This window comes from Brienomyrus brachyistius, chromosome 12 (genome assembly GCF_023856365.1).
Source record: "Brienomyrus brachyistius isolate T26 chromosome 12, BBRACH_0.4, whole genome shotgun sequence".
Classification (NCBI taxonomy): domain Eukaryota; kingdom Metazoa; phylum Chordata; class Actinopteri; order Osteoglossiformes; family Mormyridae; genus Brienomyrus; species Brienomyrus brachyistius.
The window spans coordinates 25,322,374-25,345,631 of record NC_064544.1 but is presented as its reverse complement, the minus strand read 5'-3'; the positions used below and the strand labels follow the sequence as shown (position 1 = coordinate 25,345,631).

The 23,258-nt window shown below is 40.0% G+C and overlaps 1 protein-coding gene across 3 annotated transcripts in view; it reads left to right on the top strand.

Annotated features, from left to right (window-relative positions):
- The window catches only part of rbpjb (recombination signal binding protein for immunoglobulin kappa J region b), a 53,863-nt gene that overhangs the window by 23,964 nt on the left and 6,641 nt on the right, over positions 1 to 23,258 (top strand). For all 3 annotated transcript variants that reach the window (XM_048971899.1, XM_048971897.1, XM_048971900.1), the window contains exons 2-10: positions 2,488 to 2,526; positions 14,243 to 14,338; positions 15,618 to 15,783; positions 15,908 to 16,082; positions 16,394 to 16,531; positions 19,004 to 19,116; positions 19,312 to 19,452; positions 20,566 to 20,721; positions 21,083 to 21,186. In XM_048971899.1, coding sequence (XP_048827856.1) covers positions 2,488 to 2,526; positions 14,243 to 14,338; positions 15,618 to 15,783; positions 15,908 to 16,082; positions 16,394 to 16,531; positions 19,004 to 19,116; positions 19,312 to 19,452; positions 20,566 to 20,721; positions 21,083 to 21,186 — 1,128 coding nt within the window. The remainder of the gene's footprint in view (positions 1 to 2,487; positions 2,527 to 14,242; positions 14,339 to 15,617; positions 15,784 to 15,907; positions 16,083 to 16,393; positions 16,532 to 19,003; positions 19,117 to 19,311; positions 19,453 to 20,565; positions 20,722 to 21,082; positions 21,187 to 23,258) is intronic.

Genomic DNA, 23,258 nt, shown 5'->3' with positions numbered 1-23,258 from the left:
TGGTCAATTAACAATTTTTTTTTTCTTATGTTCCTTATCTCAGCTGTTCCTACCATTTGCTGATGGTAAAAAATAACTGAAGTTACCTTTAATTAGTATTTTGCACTTTAAAAAATATATTTTTGTTTATTTAAGATTTTTCAGGGTCTTAATATTTATTCTTTAATTCTTTTTTATATATTCTTATGTAAAAGGTTCACATTTATGCAACCAATAGTTAATAAATTGGTCGTTTTTTTTCCATACTTACTGTTGCTGACTTTTGTTCTCAGTTTGATCTAGCTGTTCATACATTCCACACAACGAAATGGGTAAAAGTATTCATGATTTGTGCTAATTATTGTATCGGATTTGTATCGGTATCGGTTAGTACTGAAGGCTGCAATATCGGTATTGTATCGGAAGTTAAAACGTTGTATCGGGACATCCCTAGTACTGTCATAAGATGCCACCTTTAAAATAAGTCAGCTTGTGAATTTTTTTTCCCTGCTAGATACTCCATGATAATTTGTAAGTGGTATGATTGCAAAATGGCAGCATTTAGGAACAACAAAATCAGCCACAAAGAGGCCAACCACATAAAATTGTCGAGTGCATAGTGCATAAAAATCACCAGTGCTCTGTTTACGCTACTATTATTATTGCTGAGTTCCGAACTTAGTCTGGCATTAACCACTGCACAAAAATTGTGCACTGGCAGCTTAATAGAACAGGCTTCTGTGGCTGAGCAGCTGCAGACAAGCCTCGTATCACCAAGGGCAATGCCTTTTCTCTGTGGAGGAAAAAATGCTTTGTCTGGCAGTCAGATGGATGAGTCTTTGTTTGGCAGAGGCCAGGAGAACATTACCTGCCTGACTGCATTGTGCCAAATGTAAAGTTTGGTGGGGGAGGGATAATGGTATGGGGTCTTTCAGGGGTTGGACTAGCCTCCTTAGTTCCAGTGAAGGGAACTCTTAATGCTTCAGCATATTATGACATTTTGGGCATGCTTCTAACTTTAGGAACAGTTTGGGGAAGGCCCTTTTCTTCTCCAGCATGACTGTGCCGCAGTGCACAAAGTATGGTCCATAAAGACATGGTTGGGTGAGTTTAGTGTAGAAGAACTTGACTGACCCGCTCAGAGCCCTGACCTCAACCACATTGAGCACCTTTGGGATGAACTAGAATGAAGACTGTGTGCCAGGCTTTCATGTCCAACATCAATGCCTGACCTCAGAAATGCTCGTCTGGATGAATATACTAAAATTCACTCGGCCAGAAAAGTGGCAGCTCTTATAGCTGCAATAGGGGGAGAAACTCCATATTGATGCCTGTAGATTTAGAATGGGAGGTCATAAATGTTTCTGTAGGTATAGTGGCCCAGTATTTCATTACTTCTGTCCATATAATGTATGTAAACTGTTAAAGCTCTAATATCTACATGTAATGTGCTTGAATTTTTATTCTAACTATTCAAATAAGCCTATTTTGTGTAAGGACCGCACGATATGCATGGTGACCATGATGCCTAAGCCGCCGTGTTTTGTGAGCGTTAAGTATAAATGGACTCTAACTGCGCAATGGCAAACTGTAATGGTTCCTCTGCACTGGTGTTCTAACTACTCACAGCCCAGGGCATCTTTTCTGTCACAACACGTACATGTGTTTTGATGCCGGAGGAATGTGTTTCGCTAGGGAAGAAGCAGTACAAAGATTTCTGTTCTGCCCTGATTTTTCTGTGAGAATGCCATTGATTTTTCTGCTGCTGATCCTCCTCTTGTTTCAAGTTGGTAATAAATTTGTTATATTCAAGTCCTAACTTTATTGAAGTAAACTGGTCCTATGCTGATTTAAGGTTCAGGCAATTCTGTTTACTTCAAAGGAATCGTTGAATATAATCTTTTCTAGTTGCCTAAGCATGACTTTTCTTTCAGTTGGCTTTAATCAGGTACTGGTACTATTCTCACTTAAGCTATCAGAGTGGAATATGTACCATGTTTTTTGTACTGCATACTTATCCTCTGGTCTGCTTTGGGTTTGTTCACTCCTAATACCTGTAAACCAACTATGTCCTATCTGACATGTAGTTGAAAGTGGAAAGATGTGCTAGTGTGCTAGATGTGCTAGTGTTTTTAAAGGTGCTGCTGTTCACTTTAGCTCCTTTACCTTTAGAATAATTAAAACCTAGCTGCTGAGAATCTGCTGCTTTAAAAATGTTGTGCCTCAAGGACTGAGGGTAGGATCTGTTCACTTCTGGATTCACATACTGGCTGAAATGTTGAATTGAGTCCCACTGTATGAAATTGAAGCCCTCCGTATTATTCTGACATACTGCCTTGTTTATTATCATGCTGCTTTAATACATCATTGCTGGTCAAATATTTTATTTTATTGTACTTTTTTAGTTGTCTGACTTCAGCACTTGAATGAGTTTTTTTTTTAAGAAAACCTGACTCTGCATTTTCATGGTGTATACATAAATGATTTATTTATGTTTTCCCTCTGTAGGAAGTTTGGGGAACGTCCTCAACCACAACGCCTGACCAGGTAGGCCTCTGCTCATGCTGCACACAGAAAAAAAATCCATTTGTTGTTTTGGAACTTCTGCTTCCACAACCCCGAACTTAGTCTGTATATGTGTTGTAAAACTGATTTTTGTAACTGCTTAAGCTTTACTGTTTTGGTGCAGTCATTAAACATCCATGCACAATCAGACATAATCAAAAGCTTTTTTTAGTATATTGGTGTAAATTATGGCTCCAAGTTGATTTGGGTCCATTCAAAATTTATTTCTGCCTTGATTTGGTAAATAGGTTATCAACATAATTATTTTTTCAAGGATTTTTTTCTTCATTATGCAAAGGATACAGTCAGACTGTAACCTGCAGTAAAATGAGAATTGGTCAGATTAAATCTAGTGGTGGGCGATATGACAGTATTTTTTTGTCACCGGTTACAGTTGTATCCATAATACACATTTCAGAGGTATCACAAGAATCATGAAACCACACTACATTTTCATTTACGTTTATTTAGCAGACGCTTTGGTTGAAAGTGTTGCACAAATAAAGTGAGGCAAATGCAAGACATATCTGCTGCCAAGGAGTCAACTTTGCATAAGTGTGGCTAAACTGAGTTTCTAATGAATGCCCAGTTACAAGTGCACTACTTAACACTATTATAATGACACAAGGAACCAGCAAGTGCCTATGACACGATGTTTGTGTGATCATAGGATGCGACAGTACTACAAAATGGACTGATGTGAATCAAAGCAGTTTCAGCTTTCAATACATTGCAGTGCTGGTTGTATATCTCACTTTGTTGTCAATTCTGTCTCAGTGGATCTCAACTTAGTATCTTGGTTTAAACAAAAAAACAACAAACTTCATATACCATTGGACTGCTAAAAATATTCTACTTGTCACACTGTAATACATAGTCCATACATGAATCAACTATGCTGTCAAATTTGTGTGCGGCATGGCTGAAGAGGTAGAATTGGTTCCAAAAAGGTTCTGCTTTAATTTTGTGGAAATTCTTTGGTTTATGTTGGATTTCATAAATACAATCTGCTGTAATTTGCAAACTTTGCCAAGATACCATTTGTACAACAGGTGGCAACACAACCAATCTTTTTAAACACCTGAAGCAGTACCACCCCAAACACCACCTATGCGTGTACGTGCAACCATATCATCTTCAACTGCAGCATCTTGAATATGTTCTGAAATAACTAAACAGAAGCAAGCAGTTCTTACTCGCAGAAGAAAAACTTAAAATCCTACATCATTCAAAAGTATGCATTTATTGACCAAACTGCTAAATGTTGATTTGTAAATTAAACTTTTGAAACTTTAAATGTTTTAAAAGCACTTTTGCTATAATGAATGATTCTTTTTTTAATGTACTGCATTTTACATAATAACTAAGTTTGTTATAATGCTACAAGCAGTGTTTCTTGTAAGGAGGAATTTGCTGGTTAAGTTGATAAATGGCTAACATTCCAACATACATTCAAAAAAATTTTTTTTTTAAATTGTGAATCTTGATAACAGAAAATATTGTGATCCAACATTTTTAGCCAAATCACTCAGTCCTAATTTAAACAATTTTATCTGCAATTAAAAAAATTCACAGATTTGACCACATGAACTTAATTGCACACTGTCAATACAATGCAAAGAAAGTAGAATATCAGAACATAAGGTTTTGTCAGTTGTTAAAAAGCCAAACTGCTGTACTGTTCTGAGGGAAAAAAACGAATGCATACAGGATAGAAACATGCAAAAACAAGAAACAAATTCACTTATTTAACAAAAGAAATGAACTAAGATGCAAATTTCCACCGAGGAAAAAGTTGGGACACCCTCACATTTATTACTTTTTAAAATGCCTAGAATTAAATTCAGGTACACCAGTTACCATCAGGTGAATATGATCTGAACATCGTTACAGAACTTTGCCTTATCTAAACCAGACGTTTATTTTGATTTGGTATTGATTGTTGAAGTGAGTGGTATCACCACAGTGAGATCCAAAGAGCTCTCTGAGGCCTTCAGACAGAAGCTTCTAAATGCATATGAGTCAGGGAAGGGATATAAAAAGACCTCAAAGTTTGAAATCAGCCATTCCACTGTTTATAAAATAATTTAGTAGAGAGTATTTAAAACTACTGCCAACATGGCCGGGTCAGGCTGTCCTTGTAAGTTCTGCCCAAGAGCAGGCCGTAAGATGCTGAAAGTAATCTCCAAAAATCCCTGAAGTGTCATCATGGGACATACAGGAAGTCCTTGCCTTACCCTGATGTCAAGGAACATGCATCTACCATCAGAAAGAGACTGCACAAGTTTGATTTACATGGGAGGTATGCAAGCAGGAAACCATTGCTGTCAAAATGCAAAAAAAAAAAAAAATCAGGTTCACCAGAGACAATGACCAGGATTTTTGTCCTTTGGCAGATAAATCTAAAATTGAATTATTTTGACACAGTAACAGGACATGCTTTGCCTAAATCTAAGTAAGTAAAATTAATTCATAAAGCACTTTTCACAGACACAAGTCACAAAGTGCTGTACAAAAAATAAGCATACCAAACGCAATATGAAAAAAAAAAACGAGTAACAAAGACTTGAAAAATGTTAGCCCATGTAGCGTTAACTCTAATCAATGGCCTTCTTAAACAAGAGTCATTTTAAGAGTCTACTGACTCAGCAGAGCGCAAGGCTAGTAGAAGAGCGTTCCAGAGTCTAGGTGCAGCTGACTGAAGACACGTGCAGATCGTGCTTTAAGTCGTGTGCGGGGGACGCCAAGAAGGTCTTGTTGACTAGATCTAAAAGCCCGGCTGGCTATTGGAGTTGGAATAGACTAACAATACACTTGGGAGCTTGACCATGCAGCGCTCTATAAGTGAGTACCAGGATTTTAAAATGAACTCTAAAAAGAACTGGCAGCCAATGCAGAGAATACAAAATTGGAGTAGTATGCGTTCTCTGGTCAGACTGGGTTAAAAGCCTAGCAGTAGCGTTTTGAGCTAACTATAACCGAGAAAGGAGAGATTTGTTCAGACCTGAATACAGAGAATTACAATAATCTAGACGTGAAGAAATAAAAGCATGGACTAGCATCTCCAATTCTGATTTAGAAACCACTGACCTCAGTTTAGAAAGATTTCTCATATGATAAAAAGAAGAGCGGCTGACAGACTTTATATGTGAATCAAGGCTTAACACCTGGTCAAAAACAACCCCCAAATTACGTAAGCTTCATTTTGCAACTGGAGAGACAGAGGCTATCTTGAGACTAATCTCAGGATTGAGGCTAGGGGGAGCAACAATTAGAACATCCGTCTTACCAGAATTCACCTGCAAATGATTATTGCTGAGCCATTTTTTAATCTCTGACAGGCAGTCAACCAGAATGGACAACTTAAGACAGATTTTGGAGAAAAGATCCTCATATCAGCTGTGAACCATGCAAGTGAAAATGTCATGGTTTGGGGCTGCTTTGCTGTAGCAAAACCTGGCCAGGTCACCATCATAGAATCCACTATGAATTCTTCATTATATCAGAGGGTGCTTGAGGACAGTGTGAGACCATCAGTCCAGAAGTTGAAGCTGAAGTGGGGGTGGACTATGCAACATGACAATGACCCAAAACATTCCTCTAGATCTACCAAGGAATGGCTTGGAAGAAAGATATGGAGAGTTCTGGAATGGTCAAACCAAAGGCCATATCTGAATCCCATTGAGTTTTTGTGGGGTGATTTGAAGCGGACTGTGCAAACAAGACACCCTTCAAACATAACCCAGCTTTAGGAATTCTGTGTTGAAGAGTGCCAGTCAATGTTAGAGATTGATACAGTTGTATGAAGCATCTCACTGAGGTTATTTCAGCCAAAGGGGGAAATACTAGCTATTAGGGCAGAGGGTGTCCTAACTTTTTCCTCAGTAGAAATTGGCATCTTGGCTAATTTCTTTTAGGTAAGTGAATTTGTTTCCTGTTTTTACATAGATATACACAGAAAATTGTTTTAAGAACCACTGATCCATACTAAATAAATATATTTAACACAGACTTCAAATATTCTCTTAAAGATCCATGCGAAATTCAAAACGTAGCCATGCTTGTGTGTATGTGTCTGTGGTCACGTGTGTTTTACACTGTGAGGACCAAATATCCCCACAATGTGGTGGTAATCTGTCATTTTGACCTTGTGGGAATGTTTTTTCGGTCACCATTGTGCTAAGATCATCAGGTAACACTTTTTATGCGTTTCAAACATTCATATGGCGATGCTGCAGATTTGTGTGTCTGCATGTAGCTTTTTGAGCATAAGGTTGTGAATTATTCACTGCCCCTGTGCAGATCATTTTGTTTTGTTAGTTTATCTGTTCATCCTTTGTGTACGCCCAGAGAAAGATGGTGCAGTTCTATGACATAGTCATGATTAAAGCAGTTACTCACTGCCTCTTTGCTTAGGAGCATGGGTGATGTTTGCTTGTAGATAGAGAATCATTGAAGAGCAGATGCTGTTATCATTTAGGCTTCCAGTATGTGGCTTTTGTTTTGGACCATAAGAGAAGTTCTTTAATGTGGTGGGATTGACCTGGGCCTGAATGCGTCCAGTTGAGAACTGGTTTTCATGGGATTCTTGAAATTCACCACACCTCTTTTGATATTTTTTGTATTGAACATATAAAAGAAAAACACCTGAAAGACTTGTTTTATTTGTTACATACTGGACCTGCAGTGCTTGAAAGCAGCTTGACTTCTGAAACGTCTAGCTTTTAATGGATAGTTAAGTGGCATCTAGTGGTTATGGAACTAAACTTATGACCCAAATCTTGCGGAATGCCTTCCTCGGAGCATAGTTTTATATTCGATACTTTGCCTAAATTGGGTTAGTTAAATGTATAGCTATGACCAAACGATGAACATGTAAGCCTTAGCAGCTGTTACAATACGATTCTTTAGTGTGTCTCGGACATATCAAACAAAAGCTGAAAATACAAGATGAGTACATGGTTCAGGCAAAAGCAGGCCCAGCCCTAACAAATTTGCAGCCCTAGGCAAGATTTTAGGTGGCTTTGTCTTAGATATTGCTTTATTTAAATAAACCAATTGCACATTAAAAATACAAATACAGAAATATGAATTGAGTATATGTGTAACCCTTCTCTACGTACTTTAACGTAATGGGCTGACCTGGGTTCTCTGGCTATCACCGTCCTGAGCCCTCTTATTAAATCTGTTTACAAAGACCCTTCCACAGAAATTGTGGAAACACTACACACTTTATTTTACAAAAACAATGAATAACTCAGCCATTCCTCTCTGGCATTGGAAAAACTCAAAATGGAAAAAAAAGAGGGAAAAATCATCCATTATGCGGCAGGCAGCAACGTACGCATCAACATAACAATCGGGTCTTCCTCAACTGGTAATCGTATGACAAGTCACCAAATAAAATTATTTACAATTACACACAATACTTCTGGAGCTATAATTTGTGTACACAGTAGGTTCAGAAATTAAACAAACAAAACCCCCCCGTTGCAGACCTGAGGTGATACGATGGCGTGCTTAGCTGCTTTATTATGAAGATAGTCTCTGGTACTCACGTCCCTTTTCCCACCACTCCGTCCAACAGTCTCGTTATCCCGCGTTGCCGGAGGAACCACGGGCCGTATGCACGGTGCTTCCTAGACTTACTGCATTTACAATTAGGGTGTCACTCCAGAACAAAATAAAACAACCCCCACTGCATAGATTGCCCCACTATAAAGGCATAGGGAGGAAGAAGAAGAAAAAAATATCTGCCAAATGGAATCCCAATGCTAATACTAGTTAGTGCCTAGCCCACGTAATGAGGTGGCGTAGTTACCAAAAGCGCAAACTCGGCTCTGAACTTAACTCTCAAAAAGGAGTGCTATATCTAAGCGTACATAGCACTATGAGGCTTAGAATCTTCCCAAAAGGTACAATGTCCCCATTAATAGAAACGGGATACGACTGGAAAAAAACAGAACTGTTAGTCGCGCGAAGCCCACGTACAGCACGTGTCTCTCCCCTCCCTTTCTTCTTTTTTCCAGTAGGTAGTACTGATCTAATGATGGACAGTCCCAATCACCTATTCCTTAACAACTCTGCCACTATGAGGAATCAAACTAGATTGTGCATAGAGAACAAGTTTGTGTTACCTGCTCTTAAAGAGACCGTAAACTCAGGCTGTGAGTTAATCAATCCAGCCACTTACACATAACACACATAACAAACCATAAGTTACTCAGTTGTTGACTGACTAATGCTAGGCTGCACATGAAATACTTTGTAAGCCATTTATATTGTATTAGATTTAAATATTCCCAAAATAAAAAGCGACGTAACTTAAATTATAAATATGTTTGTAAGGATCTTTCTAGTATTTCTATAGCGGAACTAATCTTGTGTTTGGGTTGGGGTCTGGTCAGTTTTGTTGGTAACTTTTTCGTTTTGCTCAGTTTAGTGCAGTTTAGTGCTATGCGGCTGAGAAAGTGTTTTAAGTTAGTGTCAATATTCATGGAGATTGGAGTTATTGTATAAGCTGTGGTCCTAAGTTTTCTTTCTTTAACTTCTCTTGAATTAACGCAGCCAATGAGGTGGCACCCCTGAATGGATGGCGCCCTTAGCATTTGCCTATATTGCCTATGCCACGGGCCGGCCCTGGGCAAAAGGAACACCCAGAATGACTAAATATGAGGAGAGTTTGGGAATTATTTTATTGTGGCTGAACTTACCACTGCAATGTAGCCTGCGGTCCCTCAGCCAGACATCGTTGTACAAGATATTGCGTCAACTAGGCAACAGATGCCCGTTTATGCCCCCCACCCCCCATGTTAATGATTCTCACTCTGAAAGCTGATGCACCAAAAGGACCCCCGCAGATTGCCAGGCCATGAAGGGGTCAGGTCATCAGGGGGTTTTTATTTTTTCCTCCTTCCCCTATTCTTTTCTAGTTGGCTTGACATACAACAGAAAACCCTAGAATCTCAGAATGTGTAACTTGTAAAGTCCCGACCAATGAAGGTGGATTTCAATATGAGTGGCGGCTGTTGTCTAACTGTCTTTCTCAGAAGATGTGTTGTCAAAGCTTTCATCTTCACTTTCTAGTCACTTTGCTTGAGTCATAGCTGCTTAAACCTCTGACTGCTATCTCTCTGCTGGTCATCCTTTAAAACTTGTTCCCAATCTGCATTTTTACTGTGAGTAAATTGATTGTTCATTGATATATTAGACTTCATGTCGAAGGACCTCTAAGGATTTAAGTTAGTTTATAGTGTACTACATTTCTATGGTATATTGGATTTTTCAGTGACTAAAGAGAGAGACAAACATAATACACATGCAGCAAAAAGTATGCTGACATGAGGCTTTACTCTGTGCTGTGATATTGACATACTGCTCAGTATAGATGTGACTTTGGTTTAAGTTTCTGCAAAGCACTTGCTTTGTTACAGATGTAATGAAATACAGTGGTACCTTGGTTTTCAAGCATAATTTGTTCCAGAAACGTGCTTGTAATCCAAAGCACTCGTATATCAAAACGAATTTACCCGTAAGATGTAATGGAAACTCAGATGATTCATTCCACAACCCAAAAATATTCATATAAAAATAGTTAATAAAAAATATAAAGTAAATACTCGTATTGTAAGACCTCGCTTGTTTATCAAGTTAAAATTTAGTACAAATTTTTGCTCGTCTTGCAAAACACTCGCAGACCAAGTTACTCACAATCCAAGGTTTTACTGTACTTAATACTACCAATAAAACAAAAAATTACATAATGGACTCTGAGTGGTTGGCATCATCAGTGGAGTAGGTAATGGTGTTGCGTTTTTTTGATGGGGGGTGAGGAATCCAACATTGGGTATTCAATAGGGGTGGGAAAATATCGATTGTATGATTTTATGATCGCAATCCTGGTCTCCCCCCCCCCCCCCCCCCCAAAAAAAAAAGCCTTTAATTTATGTTCTGTCACATAAGTTAGTCCTTCTGAAACATGGCATTTTGGCTTGCCCATTTTTATTTTCAGTTGTTGTTCTTAGTTAGATGTCATTTTTGTGGTTTGAAAAAGGTTGGTTTCTCTGTTCAAGGAACTATACCCTTATATTTATCAAATACAAAGATTTTCGTATACGAGCCTTTGGCCTTTCTGTAATGGTCTTCACAATTTGCCTTCAGTGTTCCATTTGGAGCTTTTTAAACATATATTCAAACATGGAAAGCTGCTATATAGTATTTCATATCAAGTCAAGTCAAGTAGGTTTTATTGTCATTTCAACCATACACACGGTATATAGAGAAATGAGAGAACGTTTCTCCAGGACCATGGTGCAATACAGAGCAGGACAAAGACAGAGAAACATCATAAGTGCAGACAGGACACAAGCATAACAGTACAAATTGACAAGACAAGACAACATACAGTGCAAATTAACAATGGAGTTACTGTATGGTAGCAGCGAGGGTTATTTGTGCAAAAATGCTGTGGTATAGAAGAGTAAAGAGTTGAGGCAATAAATAACAATAAATACTATATACAGATGTACGTGTGTGTGTGTGTGTGTGTGTGGTGGGGGGGATTGTGTTCAGTTCCAGTTGAGGTGTCTGATGGCCTGAGGGAAGAAACTGTTCCTCATTCTAGCAGTGGAGGCCTGTATGCTACGGAACCTTTTTCCAGACGGGAGGAGGGAGAAGAGTGTGTGTGAGGATGTGTGGGGTCATCCACAATGCTGATGGGTTTGTGGATGCTATGTGTGGTGTAGATGTCTGTAATAGAGGGGAGAGAGACCCCAATGATCTTCTCGGCTGTCCTCACAATCCTCTGTAGGGTTTCGCGTTCCGAGACGTTGCAATTCCTGTACTAGGCTGGGATGCAGCCACAGAGAATGCTCTCTATGGTCCCTCTATGAAACATGGTGAGGATTGGGGGTGGAAGGTGCGCTCTCCTCAGTCTCCGCAGGAAGTAGAGACGCTGCTGGGCCTTCTTGGCAATGGAGCTGGTGTTGAGGGTCCACGTGAGGTTCTCCGTGATGTGGACACCAAGGAACTTAGTGCTGCGGACGATTTCCAGCGAGGAGCTGCCGATGCTCAGCAGGGAGTGATCTCTCTGTGCCTGCCTGAAGTCGACAACCACCTCCTTTGTTTTGTCCACGTTCAGGGAAAGATCCCGATCCTGACTGACTGAGGTCTCCCAGTCAGGAAGTCCAGGACCCAGTTACAGAGAGAGGTGTTTAAGCCCAGCAGTCTCAGCTTCCCGATCAGATGCTGAGGAACGATGGTGTTGAGTGCTGAACTGAAGTCTATGAACGGCATTCTCACACAAGTGTCCTTTTTATCCAGATGGGTGAGGGCCAGCTGAAGGGTGGTGGTGATGGCATCGTCCGTAGAGCGGTTGGGATGGTATGCAAACTGCAGGGGGTCCAGTGAGGGTGGCAGTTGGGATTTGATGTGCCTCATGACGAGCCTCTCGAAGCACTTCATGATGATGGGCGTGAGTGCAATGGGACGATAGTCATTGAGGCAGGACACTGAAGACTACTTTGGCATGGGGATGATGATGGTGGTGGTTTTTAAGCATGTTGGGATGACACTGGTGCTCAGAGAGATGTTGAAGATGTTTGTGAGAACATCCGCCAGCTGTTCTGCACATCCTCTGAGCACGCAACCAGGGATGTTGTCTGGACCAGCAGCTTTCCGCGGGTTGACTCTAAGCAGTGTCTTCCTCACATCAGCCATGGTCAGACAGAGCACCTGGTCGTTGGGAGGTGGGATGGACTTCCTCACTGCCATGATGTTTTGGCATGGTGTTTGGCATGATGTTATCTCATTCCTTTTGGATTAATGTTGAATTGGAATTGAATTGGATTGAATGAAATCATTAGCTTGTGAAATGGAATCAAATCGAATCTGGGCATCTGCGCCAATACCCAGCCCAAGTATTCTGTTTGGCGAGGTCAGTCTGTATGTATATTCCTGTTGCTTGAGTGTGGAGTACTGGAGAGCTGGTTTTGGCATTGTACTACAGATCCTTTGAAAGCCACACAATAAAAAAAAAAAAAACACTATTGAAACTAGGGCTGGGAAATTTTTTTGCTATGTAAATTTTTAAACTAAGCCATAAGTTTAACACTTTTTTTCACTTTTACCGCTGTAGAGATGGGTTGGGCTATTCGGTAAAATACTTTTGGCTGGGTAGCTCATATCTGCGCTCCATTTTATTTAGCACCTGAATGAACCCATTTATTTCCACTGTATGTATATGCACCATATCTTTGGAGATATTAAGTCACCCATCTGTAATATTTTTCCGTTATCGTATTTTTTATTTTTTTTTTGCTGGTGTTCATTGACAGCTGCTAGTTTGTTCATCTCGTACAGCTACACACTCCTGCCCCTTGCTGCTACCTTTAGTAGCCACAGATTTCAGTCGACAGTAATTTGTTATATGGATAATTAAACCACTTCCAAACAGCTGAGGAGAAGCTGGCATTTTTTAGAATTAGAACTCTTTCTTGGTGAACACAAGTGTCCCCCCCACGCTGTCATTTTAATCATTTTGTTACTCGTCCTTCTTACCAACAGCTTCTCATTACTTCACCTCAATATTGTTCAGTTCGTTCTCTTGAGATCCAGTACTGAATTTTTCAAATGATCTTAGTTTGTTGCTGTTAGGGTTGCACTGATACCAGTATCTGATATTGGGGTGATACCTCGTTAAAATACTCCTATTCGTATTCGTAAATAAATCGCTGATGCCATGCATCGATACCACTCAATGGTATTTCACTACATGAAACTGGCCGCAGCTGGCAGATGTAATTTGTTGTCCTATCTGACTTCAGTGTCTATGGGGAGACGACGACCTGGAAACTTAAGTTTGGAGATTCTGTGAAATACCAACTGATTTTCGCTGGGAACATCCAACAATATCTGCGATTTGGGAAGATCTGTACTGCTAAAGGGGGCAGCATGGTGGTGCAGTGGTTAGCACTGTTGCCTCACACCTCTGGGACCCAGGTCTCCGAGTCCGAGTCTCCGCCTGGGTCACGTGTGTGGAGTTTGCATGTTCTCCCCATGTCGTCATGGGGTTTCCTCTGGGTTACTCCGGTTTCCCCCCACAGCCCAAAAACATGCTGAGGCTAATTGGAGTTGCTAAATTGCCCGTAGGTGTGCATGCGTGTGTGAATGGTGTATGAGTGTGCCCTGTGATGGGCTGGCCCCCTATCCAGGGTTGTTCCCTGCCTCGTGCCCATTGCTTCCAGGATAGGCTCCAGACCCCTTGCGACCCAGTAGGAGAAGCGGTTTGGAAAATGCATGGATGGATATTTACATTTTGTTCAATGTGATGACATTGCTTTTTAGAAGGCTTTTTTTGTTAAAACCAGGAAGATCTGTGTATTTTTGCCTTGGAATAGCTTTCTTTTAATGGTTTGCCTTATTATAGGCTTATTATAATCTGCAAAGAAGGAAATAAAACATGCCTCCCAAATAATTGCACTTTCATGGAAACCCAATCTAAGAAATATCAGTATCGGTACTCTGTTTCGGCAAGTACGCAAATAAAAATATTCATGCTCGTATCGGTTTGTAAAAAAGTGGTATCTGTACATCCCTAGTTGCTGTGATGTCTTGCTGTGGGTAGGTATTGTAGCCAAGTAGTAATGCTCATAGTGGTTGCATTTGTATGCCCTCTGACCTTTATTTGTGCACTATGCAGGGAAGCTATGCGGAACTACTTGAGGGAACGAGGCGATCAGACAGTCCTAATCCTGCATGCCAAAGTCGCACAGAAATCCTATGGAAATGAGAAGAGGTAAGTTTTAGAAGTCCAGCACCTCTGCTCCCTTTGTCACGCTTTCGTCTATAATTTTTACAACTATTTTGGAGCCCCAGGCTCAGCAGAAGACTGACCTCTACCTTGAATGAGGCCCTTAAACCCTCAATGTTCTGGTGTGAATGGTGTGACTTCGTTATTGGATCCAGCCTTCACTGTGTGTGTGGGATGGTGACTTGTAAATGTATATATTATATTATAAAATTATATGATGTTTTCATGTTGCGTGGTTCGGAAAAATTAAACTCTTTTTATAACAACCTGTGACTGCAACCAAGAAACAGGGTATGTGCGTGTGTTTGTGTGTCAAAAGAGGGCAAGATGATATGCAGTGATCATTGTTATAATAATATCCCAAAACATCTTTACTCCTACAAGTTATAGTGGGCTTAGCATCCTCAGACCCTGGGTATGTTCCTCACAGGCACCCAGATAGCAAAACCAATAATACAAAACTGGACCGGTGCAGAGTATGGTGTCTGTTTGTGGGCAGGATCCTCCTAGTGTTATACCAGAGATTTTAACCTGGATAAGTAGTGTCAGCAGTTGAGTCTGGAGGTGTGATGAATGAAGCACTGAGCTGTATATTTATTTTTTTAAGTGCTCTTTCAGAAGGCCATCACATGTATGGTGCTACCACCTACTGGTAAAACTTGTGAAATGAACATGCTTTTGAAACTTGTAGAGTAGAATAGCTTTTATTGTCATTTCATAACATACAATGAAGTTTAAAATGTGGTTCTGATAAGCGCAAACTCAACAAATATCGACATTAACAACACGCAATAAATGTAAGAAGTCTTAAATTACATTAAATATAGCAGCTTAATAGGAGAACTTGCCAGTCTGTTTCTGAACAGCCAGTATACAATGCTGAAATACAGTATGCCAGCTCACTCTCGATGGAGAAGCAATAAAACATCAGCTGCTTCTCTGCCAAGTTTTTCTTGTTTCCTCAGGAAATATAGCCTCAGAGTTCTAGACTGCTGTGGGGGTATTGATGGTCACAAAAACATTTTCACAGATGAGGGTTCCTAGGAGAACTTGATATAGGGTGTGGCTGGGTTGACACTGGTCCTTTTGTTGTTGAGGTGTTCAGTATCAGATTGTTCACTGAACACTGTGTCTCTGGACATCATTCTTGTATGCAGTCTCATCTCCTGGGATTAGCCTATGCTTTACATGCATGAAGGTATTATAATGTCAATATGTCTGCCTAGATGCAAGTCTACGGAATCACTGTTTCTGGTATCTCCAGGTTCTTCTGCCCGCCTCCCTGTGTGTACCTCATGGGTAGTGGCTGGAAGCAGAAGAAGGAGCAGATGGAGCGAGATGGGAGCTCGGAGCAGGAGGCCCAGCCCTGTGCTTTTATAGGCATTGGGAATAGCGATCAGGAGATGCAGCAGCTTAACCTGGAGGGAAAGGTGTACACGCTGAAAAACAAACACAATGTTATGTGTGAAATGATAGTGGCTGACACTGATTTTTGTTTTTTACATGTTGTAACTTTGTTCTCCTCAATCTTTTATTTCCCCCCACCTTCTATAGAATTATTGCACAGCCAAAACTTTGTACATATCGGACTCGGACAAAAGAAAGCACTTCATGTTGTCAGTCAAGATGTTCTATGGCAACAGCGCAGACATTGGCGTGTTCCTCAGCAAAAGAATCAAGGTCATATCCAAACCCTCCAAGAAGAAACAGTCTTTGAAGAATGCAGACCGTGAGTGTTAATGTGGGTGATGCAGACCGCTAATGTTAATGTGGGGGACAGAGACCGCGAGCGTTAATGCGGGGGTGGGAATGAATTTTACATTCTGTACTCCACCTGCAGAGGATGCTGCAGCTTACAAGCTTGTGGAGTGTAAAATATTACCTTCATGGTATTCAGGAGTGGTGGAGATGGGCATAGCATTTAAATTTAAAAACCATAAATCTTTTGTCCTTACAATGCTCTTGGCAAAAGTTAAAATTTAAATGTCTGCAAGAAGAGGTATAACATCTTGTCTTTTCTTGCTTTGTTTGTTTGCACAGTTTGCATTGCGTCAGGGACCAAAGTAGCGCTCTTCAACCGCCTGCGTTCTCAGACTGTCAGTACCCGCTACCTTCATGTGGAAGGGGGCAACTTCCATGCCAGCTCTCAACAATGGGGGGCTTTCTACATCCACCTCTGTAAGTCATGCTGTTGTCCTACCTACTGCACCAGAAATGTTCGACCAACCATTTCGTGGGGGAACTGCCATCAAAATAGATCTCGTGCTGCTCTGTCTTTTTGTATACTCTGGATGGTTATGGGACCAGTCTGCCACAGACAGTAATGCTTTTTAGTGCAATAACTATAAAAATATGAAGGATTGATTTCGAACTTTGCACACACGTTAAAGGGGTGAAGATTTGGAACTTTTCTAATTTTGAGATAAATCTCCCCAAAATTGAAGCAGCACCTCATTGTGGTACCAGAGATGTGTAGCCTAAAACACTTGAATTAATTAGTGCAATAACTCAAAATATTTGACAGACGATGTTCAAAAATTGCAGATTCATTAGATGGTTATTGAGACAAATCACTCTAAAACTGAAGCAACACCACATAGTGATAGCAAAGAGAGGGGTAGTCGCAGGCACTCATTTCTTTAGCACAAGCACTCAAAAGGTGTATCTTTTTCAAACTTTACGTAGGAGATATTTTATCATAACTGGTTCAAATGGCACATTACAAACATGAGCTGTTAAGCAGTTGAGTAGGCATAAGTGCAGCTATGAGCTTCAAATTTAACGCTATTATTATAATGACAGAAGAAACTGGTGAACACATCACGCGATTCCTGTGTGTTCGGAGGCTGCAACAACATGGTAGGAGAGAGTTTGAAATGGGGGAGAACTTAAAGGTCTGTTTATTGGGGGGATTATTGAAGTCAAATGAAATATTCTTGCCACCATGATTCCTGCACCCCTGGCTGCAAACGTACTACAACAAAACAAACCAATGTCATATAAAGCAATTTCTGGCTGAATAACATCACAGCGCTTTGTGTATATCACATTACTTTATCAATTATCTGTCTCAGTGGATTGTAGCTTAGACCTTGAACTAAATACTTAACCGATCTTTTCTAACTACAGACACTCCTCTACTTACGAATGAGATATGTTCCGAGCGGCCATCCGTAACTTGAAATGTTTGTAAGTCGTTATTCAGCATCGTTTTAAGGGTATACGCAAGTACAAAGAACTACGATGCTGGGAGCAAGTCATACTAAGCAGGATTGGCGCACAGAAAAAAAAAATTTATGTTGCGGACAGGAAACAGCAGCCCAAGGAACACAATTTGGACTTAGTCCTCTTCGTTCATATGTCTGAAAGTTCGTAAGTAGAGAAGCATCTGTGTTTAGTAAAATTGGTTTTTTAAACAAAAACAGTATATCTGGCTGATAAAATATTACATCTGTGTCACATGGTAAACAACTCAGATGATCAGGCTGGACTGCAGAATAAACAAAGTGTGTGACATGGCTCATAAGCAAGAATTGGTTCTAAAAAGTGTTCTACTTTGCTTGTGTAGTTTGCAAACGGTTTAGGTTTGCGAAATTTGATTTAGCCAGTTTACTGTAATTTGCAAACTTTGCAAAGATATTTTTAATACAACAATTGTCTTTTTTCTATTACTTGTTGTAGTTGTGATACCGAAGTGATAAACGTTCATTTGCACTTAACTATTAAAGTATTAAAATTATTTAATATTAAAGTTTTTTTTTTTAAAAAACATCACTTCTATAATGATTTTCTTTTATATCTACAGTATTTTACATATCTTGATTAAGTATTATTTTGTAAGCATACAATTGCTAGTCATTTAGTTTGTTTTTGTGATATCACTACGTACTGAGGCAAGCTTTTGGGTCATTATTAAGAAATAGGTGATATTGCTTTAAGTTCTGCCTTTGAACTTAGCAGCTTGCTGCCAGCACAAACTAGCAGTGACACAGACATGGGAATCAACAATTTACACGACTCTTGGGGTTAGACTGAACTACACGTAATCCACAGCAAAACATTTCACAGGGATAACACTGTTTACAGCACAAAGGCATAAATACACATACTTACAAGATTGGCACACTTAGGTGCACCACAAAACATGCCAGTATGCTGAACATAGTCTTTACTATCTCTCTTGAACCTGATTGCATAGAGACAGGTCACTGTAAAGGAGAGTGATTTTAGGAGCTAGCAGGAGCAGGTATTAGATGGGGGGAGGGGGAGAGATCGCACTTTCCAAGGATTCATGTTTGTTGTTTTGAAAGCATCTAGTATAAAGTCTTTCAATGTCATACTGCTTAGAAGGATTTAATATGAAGAACCCAAATAAGAAAAGACTTGTCTTTTTAAACTTCTTATTTATTAAAACCAGGTGTGGATTTCCCAAATGTTCCCTGCTAACCAGCGAAGGCTACAAGGTTCTGATACACAAATATAAAAAAATGACCTAATCAGTGCAGAACAGAGTAAAATGTGATTTTCAGTTCAGGTAAAGCTGCACCTTGCAGTTAATACTAGTAATTTTAGGTGTTGGTTTATATCAGTGTCTGCCTATATCAGCAAGATGAGTAAGCTAGGGTGCTGTTCTTTCTTGGCTCTCCACAGTGGATGATGAAGAGTCTGAGGGAGAGGAGTTCACAGTGAGGGACGGCTACATCCATTATGGGCAGACTGTGAAGTTGGTGTGCTCTGTCACGGGCATGGCACTCCCACGCCTGGTACTGTCCATCTTGCCCGTCCCCAGTCTTTCGGTCCTCCCTGTTGCTCCTCCTTTGTCCTTCGCCCTCCCCCCCACCATTCAGAGCAAATACAGCTTTGTTGAGCTTAGTCGTTTTATAATATTTTAGCTGCCTCGTCATGCCGGCCCTGTCTTGCCTGTGTTTGTGTTTGTGTACATGTACATTGTCTGACAGATAATTCGCAAAGTGGACAAGCAGACAGCATTGCTTGATGCCGATGACCCCGTGTCACAGCTCCACAAGTGCGCCTTTTACCTGAAGGATACAGAGAGGATGTATCTATGCCTGTCCCAAGAGAGGATCATCCAGTTCCAAGTAAGGTCCTCAGGTCACTGTAGTGCTATGCTGCCAGCTCATTAATGCATACCTCTAGTGTCTGATTACATACTGCTTTTCTTTTTCAGTAGTGCCTTTTTAAGTCTACATGACACCTGGCCCCTGTAGCACTCCATTACTGCCATTTTTACTGCTCTTTGGCTTCTCCCATCATGCAGTGAATGCCCGAAAATGGTTTATTCTGGGAATGTTTGCCATCAGCAACATGGACGGGAGGCCGTTACGGATTTTAGGCCCCATGGAAGCATATTATACTGGACCCCCAACCAAGATTGATTTGAATTACGTTTCAAGATTTTTAGGGCCCCTTTCACTCAGGAGCTCTTGGAATCATCTTAACTGCCCCGCGCGGCTTTATGGTGCCCCTGAGCATGGCCATAATCTAAATTTCAGTTTATTAAGTGCAGTGGCGTCACCTCTCTGGAACCAAAAAGCATATGTTGCATTGTAATAGTGGCTAGTAAACTGTATGTTTACACATATAAATGAAAAGAAAATGAGATTTAAAGCTTTCCATGTTTAGCCAAATGATGCATTCAATATTGACTGTAAGATCAAGTTTGATAGAGGCAGTATGACATCTAATAAAGCAGGATTGCCACTCTGTCTCACATAGATTCATTTGACAGGTAGAGTTCTGGTGCCAGAATGATAGGCTTATTGTCTATTGCTCATTGTTGCATTCTGGTCAATATGGAGGGGCTGGTCTGATCGTAGAGTCCACACTGCTACATGTTACATGTCAAAAGAGACATTAGTTTTCACAAAAGAGGCAAAAGCTTCACCTTTTTTCCGCACTACCTTAAACTTTTCACCTCCTTTCGCAAATGTTCTCAAAGCCATATACTTCTGAAAACTCCATTGCAGTGTGGATGAGTGAAAACTTACTTTAAGAACATCCTGACTGGTCTCTACTCATCAGATGGCCCTTTGCTGATTTGATTCCACTGGTTACATCATCTCATTGTCTTACTGGTCAACTGGTCACCCTAAACAAAAATAAACACAGCATGGCAGATATGGATGTGCCAGGTTTGAGTGGTAACTTGAAACAACAGTTCTTATAATAATGTCTGTCCTTACCCATTTTAGGCCACTCCCTGTCCAAAAGAGCCCAATAAGGAGATGATCAATGACGGGGCTTCGTGGACCATCATCAGCACAGATAAAGCGGAGTACACTTTCTATGAGGGCATGGGGCCTGTGCACTCACCAGTCACACCAGTTCCAGTAGTGGAGAGCCTTCAGGTGGGCCCAAGACAGACTGGTTTGACACTGAGGGCTATTATAGACATGGGCAGTCTCCAGCCTCTCCGGGTGCTCCTGTTCACACTTGTACCATTACAAGACAACTCAGTGTTTGCCACAGTTGGTGGCAAAAAAAAGCCTTGACAAAGGGTAGAGGTAACTTACTAACATGGGGCAGCTCTAAGTAAAATCCTGTACTTTTATGGTAAGCCCAGGATATAACACTTCTCTTAAATAGTTTTAGCTGTTTTTTTCCCTCACCAAAACCATTTAACACAGTTGTGTACATAGCTGTTTTACAGCTTGGTGTATGTAGTGAGGCAATTACTGTAGACTGAGTAGCCACTTTCTTTCCTGGCAGCTGAATGGTGGGGGTGATGTGGCCATGCTGGAGCTGACAGGACAGAACTTCACTCCAAATCTTCGAGTCTGGTTTGGTGATGTTGAGGCTGAGACAATGTACAGGTAATGATGCAAAGTATGTGTTGTCTGTTCCGTATGTCCATGCGCTCTTAAATACTGATTGAACTGATGAAACCTCCACACTTACTAAGTTAAGCGTTTATGATTTTAAAAAAGGGGGATAAAAAATGAGGGCGGTAGGCCTGTAGGGTTTCTGCAACAGAATGCTAATGCACCTATTTTAATATGAAATGGTTAATGGCAGGATATTTAAAGGATGTTTAAAGGTTTAAGAAGTTCGAAATAAATCGGTGTTGACACTGACAAAAATGTAGTCAGTTACTATTGATTCATACTCAGTGTCAGCATTCTTATGATGAGTGGAATTTTGTGAACAGAGTAAAAAAGTCTGTTAAAAAGGACGTTCTGTAAGGTGTAGTTCTGCAATTTATCATGTTAAACATGTTAAAGAGCTTTAGTGGTTTGAGACAGTCCCTTGAAATCAGTCACCATGAAAGGTTTGTGATGAATAGCTTAGTTTGAGGTGCTATATTGAAAATATAAGATGTTATTATATTATTTTGGAAATGTGTGAAACAACTATTTTTGGTTTGTTAGATAGCACAGGTAATTTAAGTATGTCAGCCTCTATGCTGCAGCAGTTGTGGTTTTTAAACAGGGATTTTATATTCACTGAAGTTAAGGTTGTGTGTGAAAACCATTTTCCAAAATAGTTAAAAATAGGAAGACTTCTAAAATCCTATTTTAGTTCTGATTTAATGTCACCTAGTATTCTGATTATGAATTTCTTTTAATGGCCTTTATCTTCGTTCACCTTCGTTTGTAGCCCAGACTACCTTAAATCCAACACGTCATCCACCCTGCTTAATGAAATGCCTCCAGTTCTAGCCCGGTTTACTGTTAGCCGTTGTTAGCAATATCAGTGGACAACAACACATTACACAGTATTTTGCGCATGAAAACACAATAGCAACATGTCCACATATAGCAGTTGGACAGAACTGTGTGTACAACCGATTTAATGAACCACAAATAAGATATAAATGCTAATAAACGGTATATAATTAAAACTCGGGGTTGTGTTGATTCCTCCGAGTTAATGAGTCCTAAGGTTGTTTTCCAGGTGAAATGTCTGACTAGGACTCGGAATTTACAAGTGCAAATGGAATGCAGCATCAGTTCTGCTACAATGCCTGATATCACGCTATGAATCTGTGTGTATGGATCAACACAATTAATATACTACTACCCAAGTTCAATAAAAAGCGGAATCGCAATTGTGTTTGCTTGATTTTCAGTCTGAGTGAAACGCTTTACAATGCATTATGGTCATAGCAAGGTATGCAGTGCGATATGGTCATAGCAAGAAACATTACTTGCCCAGCTATTCAAGTGAATTATAGTGATGTCTTTCTTCTGAACCCATTCTTCAGTGAATCAGTCAAACTGGTTTTCAAATCTAAAATCTAACTTTTTATACATCCACGCATTACGCAGGTCATAGTGTTTGTCTACAAAAGAAAAATACTTGCAAATTATCATATAAAAACACAGCAACGTATCTTAATTCATTTGCGTTTGCCTTTCACAGGCTGTCTGTAGCCATGCTGCCTTCAGTGCCCCTCCACATACCGTTATCCATTGTACAGTGGTATAGAGGAACCTTGGTTCTCGCATGTCTCACATTTCGGTTCTTGACCATATTGTTGGGTATAAAAAAAAAGGTTGTCGAATATATTTTCAGCTGTCGACCAACCAGCCCTTTTGTGCTGTAACCAATCTGACAAAGCACTCTATGAATTAGTTTTTTTTTTTTTTTTTTTTGCTTTTGTTCTTGTTTTTAAATAAGCCACCAAGGATCCTAAGAAGGTTAATTATAGCCGCAGACCAAAATGAAAAGTTGTGAGAACCACAATACAACTTGAAAAGGAAATAATTATATGCCAGTAGTTCTCCACAGCACAGGTGAAGTGCTGTTAAATTTTCATTTATTTCATGTTTTTATGGGTTTTACAGTTTTTGTTTATGGTTTTAGTATTAGGTATGTAATTATGCAGGTTTAAATAGGCAATCATTTGGAGATCTGGAATGGATTAATCCAATTTACATTATTT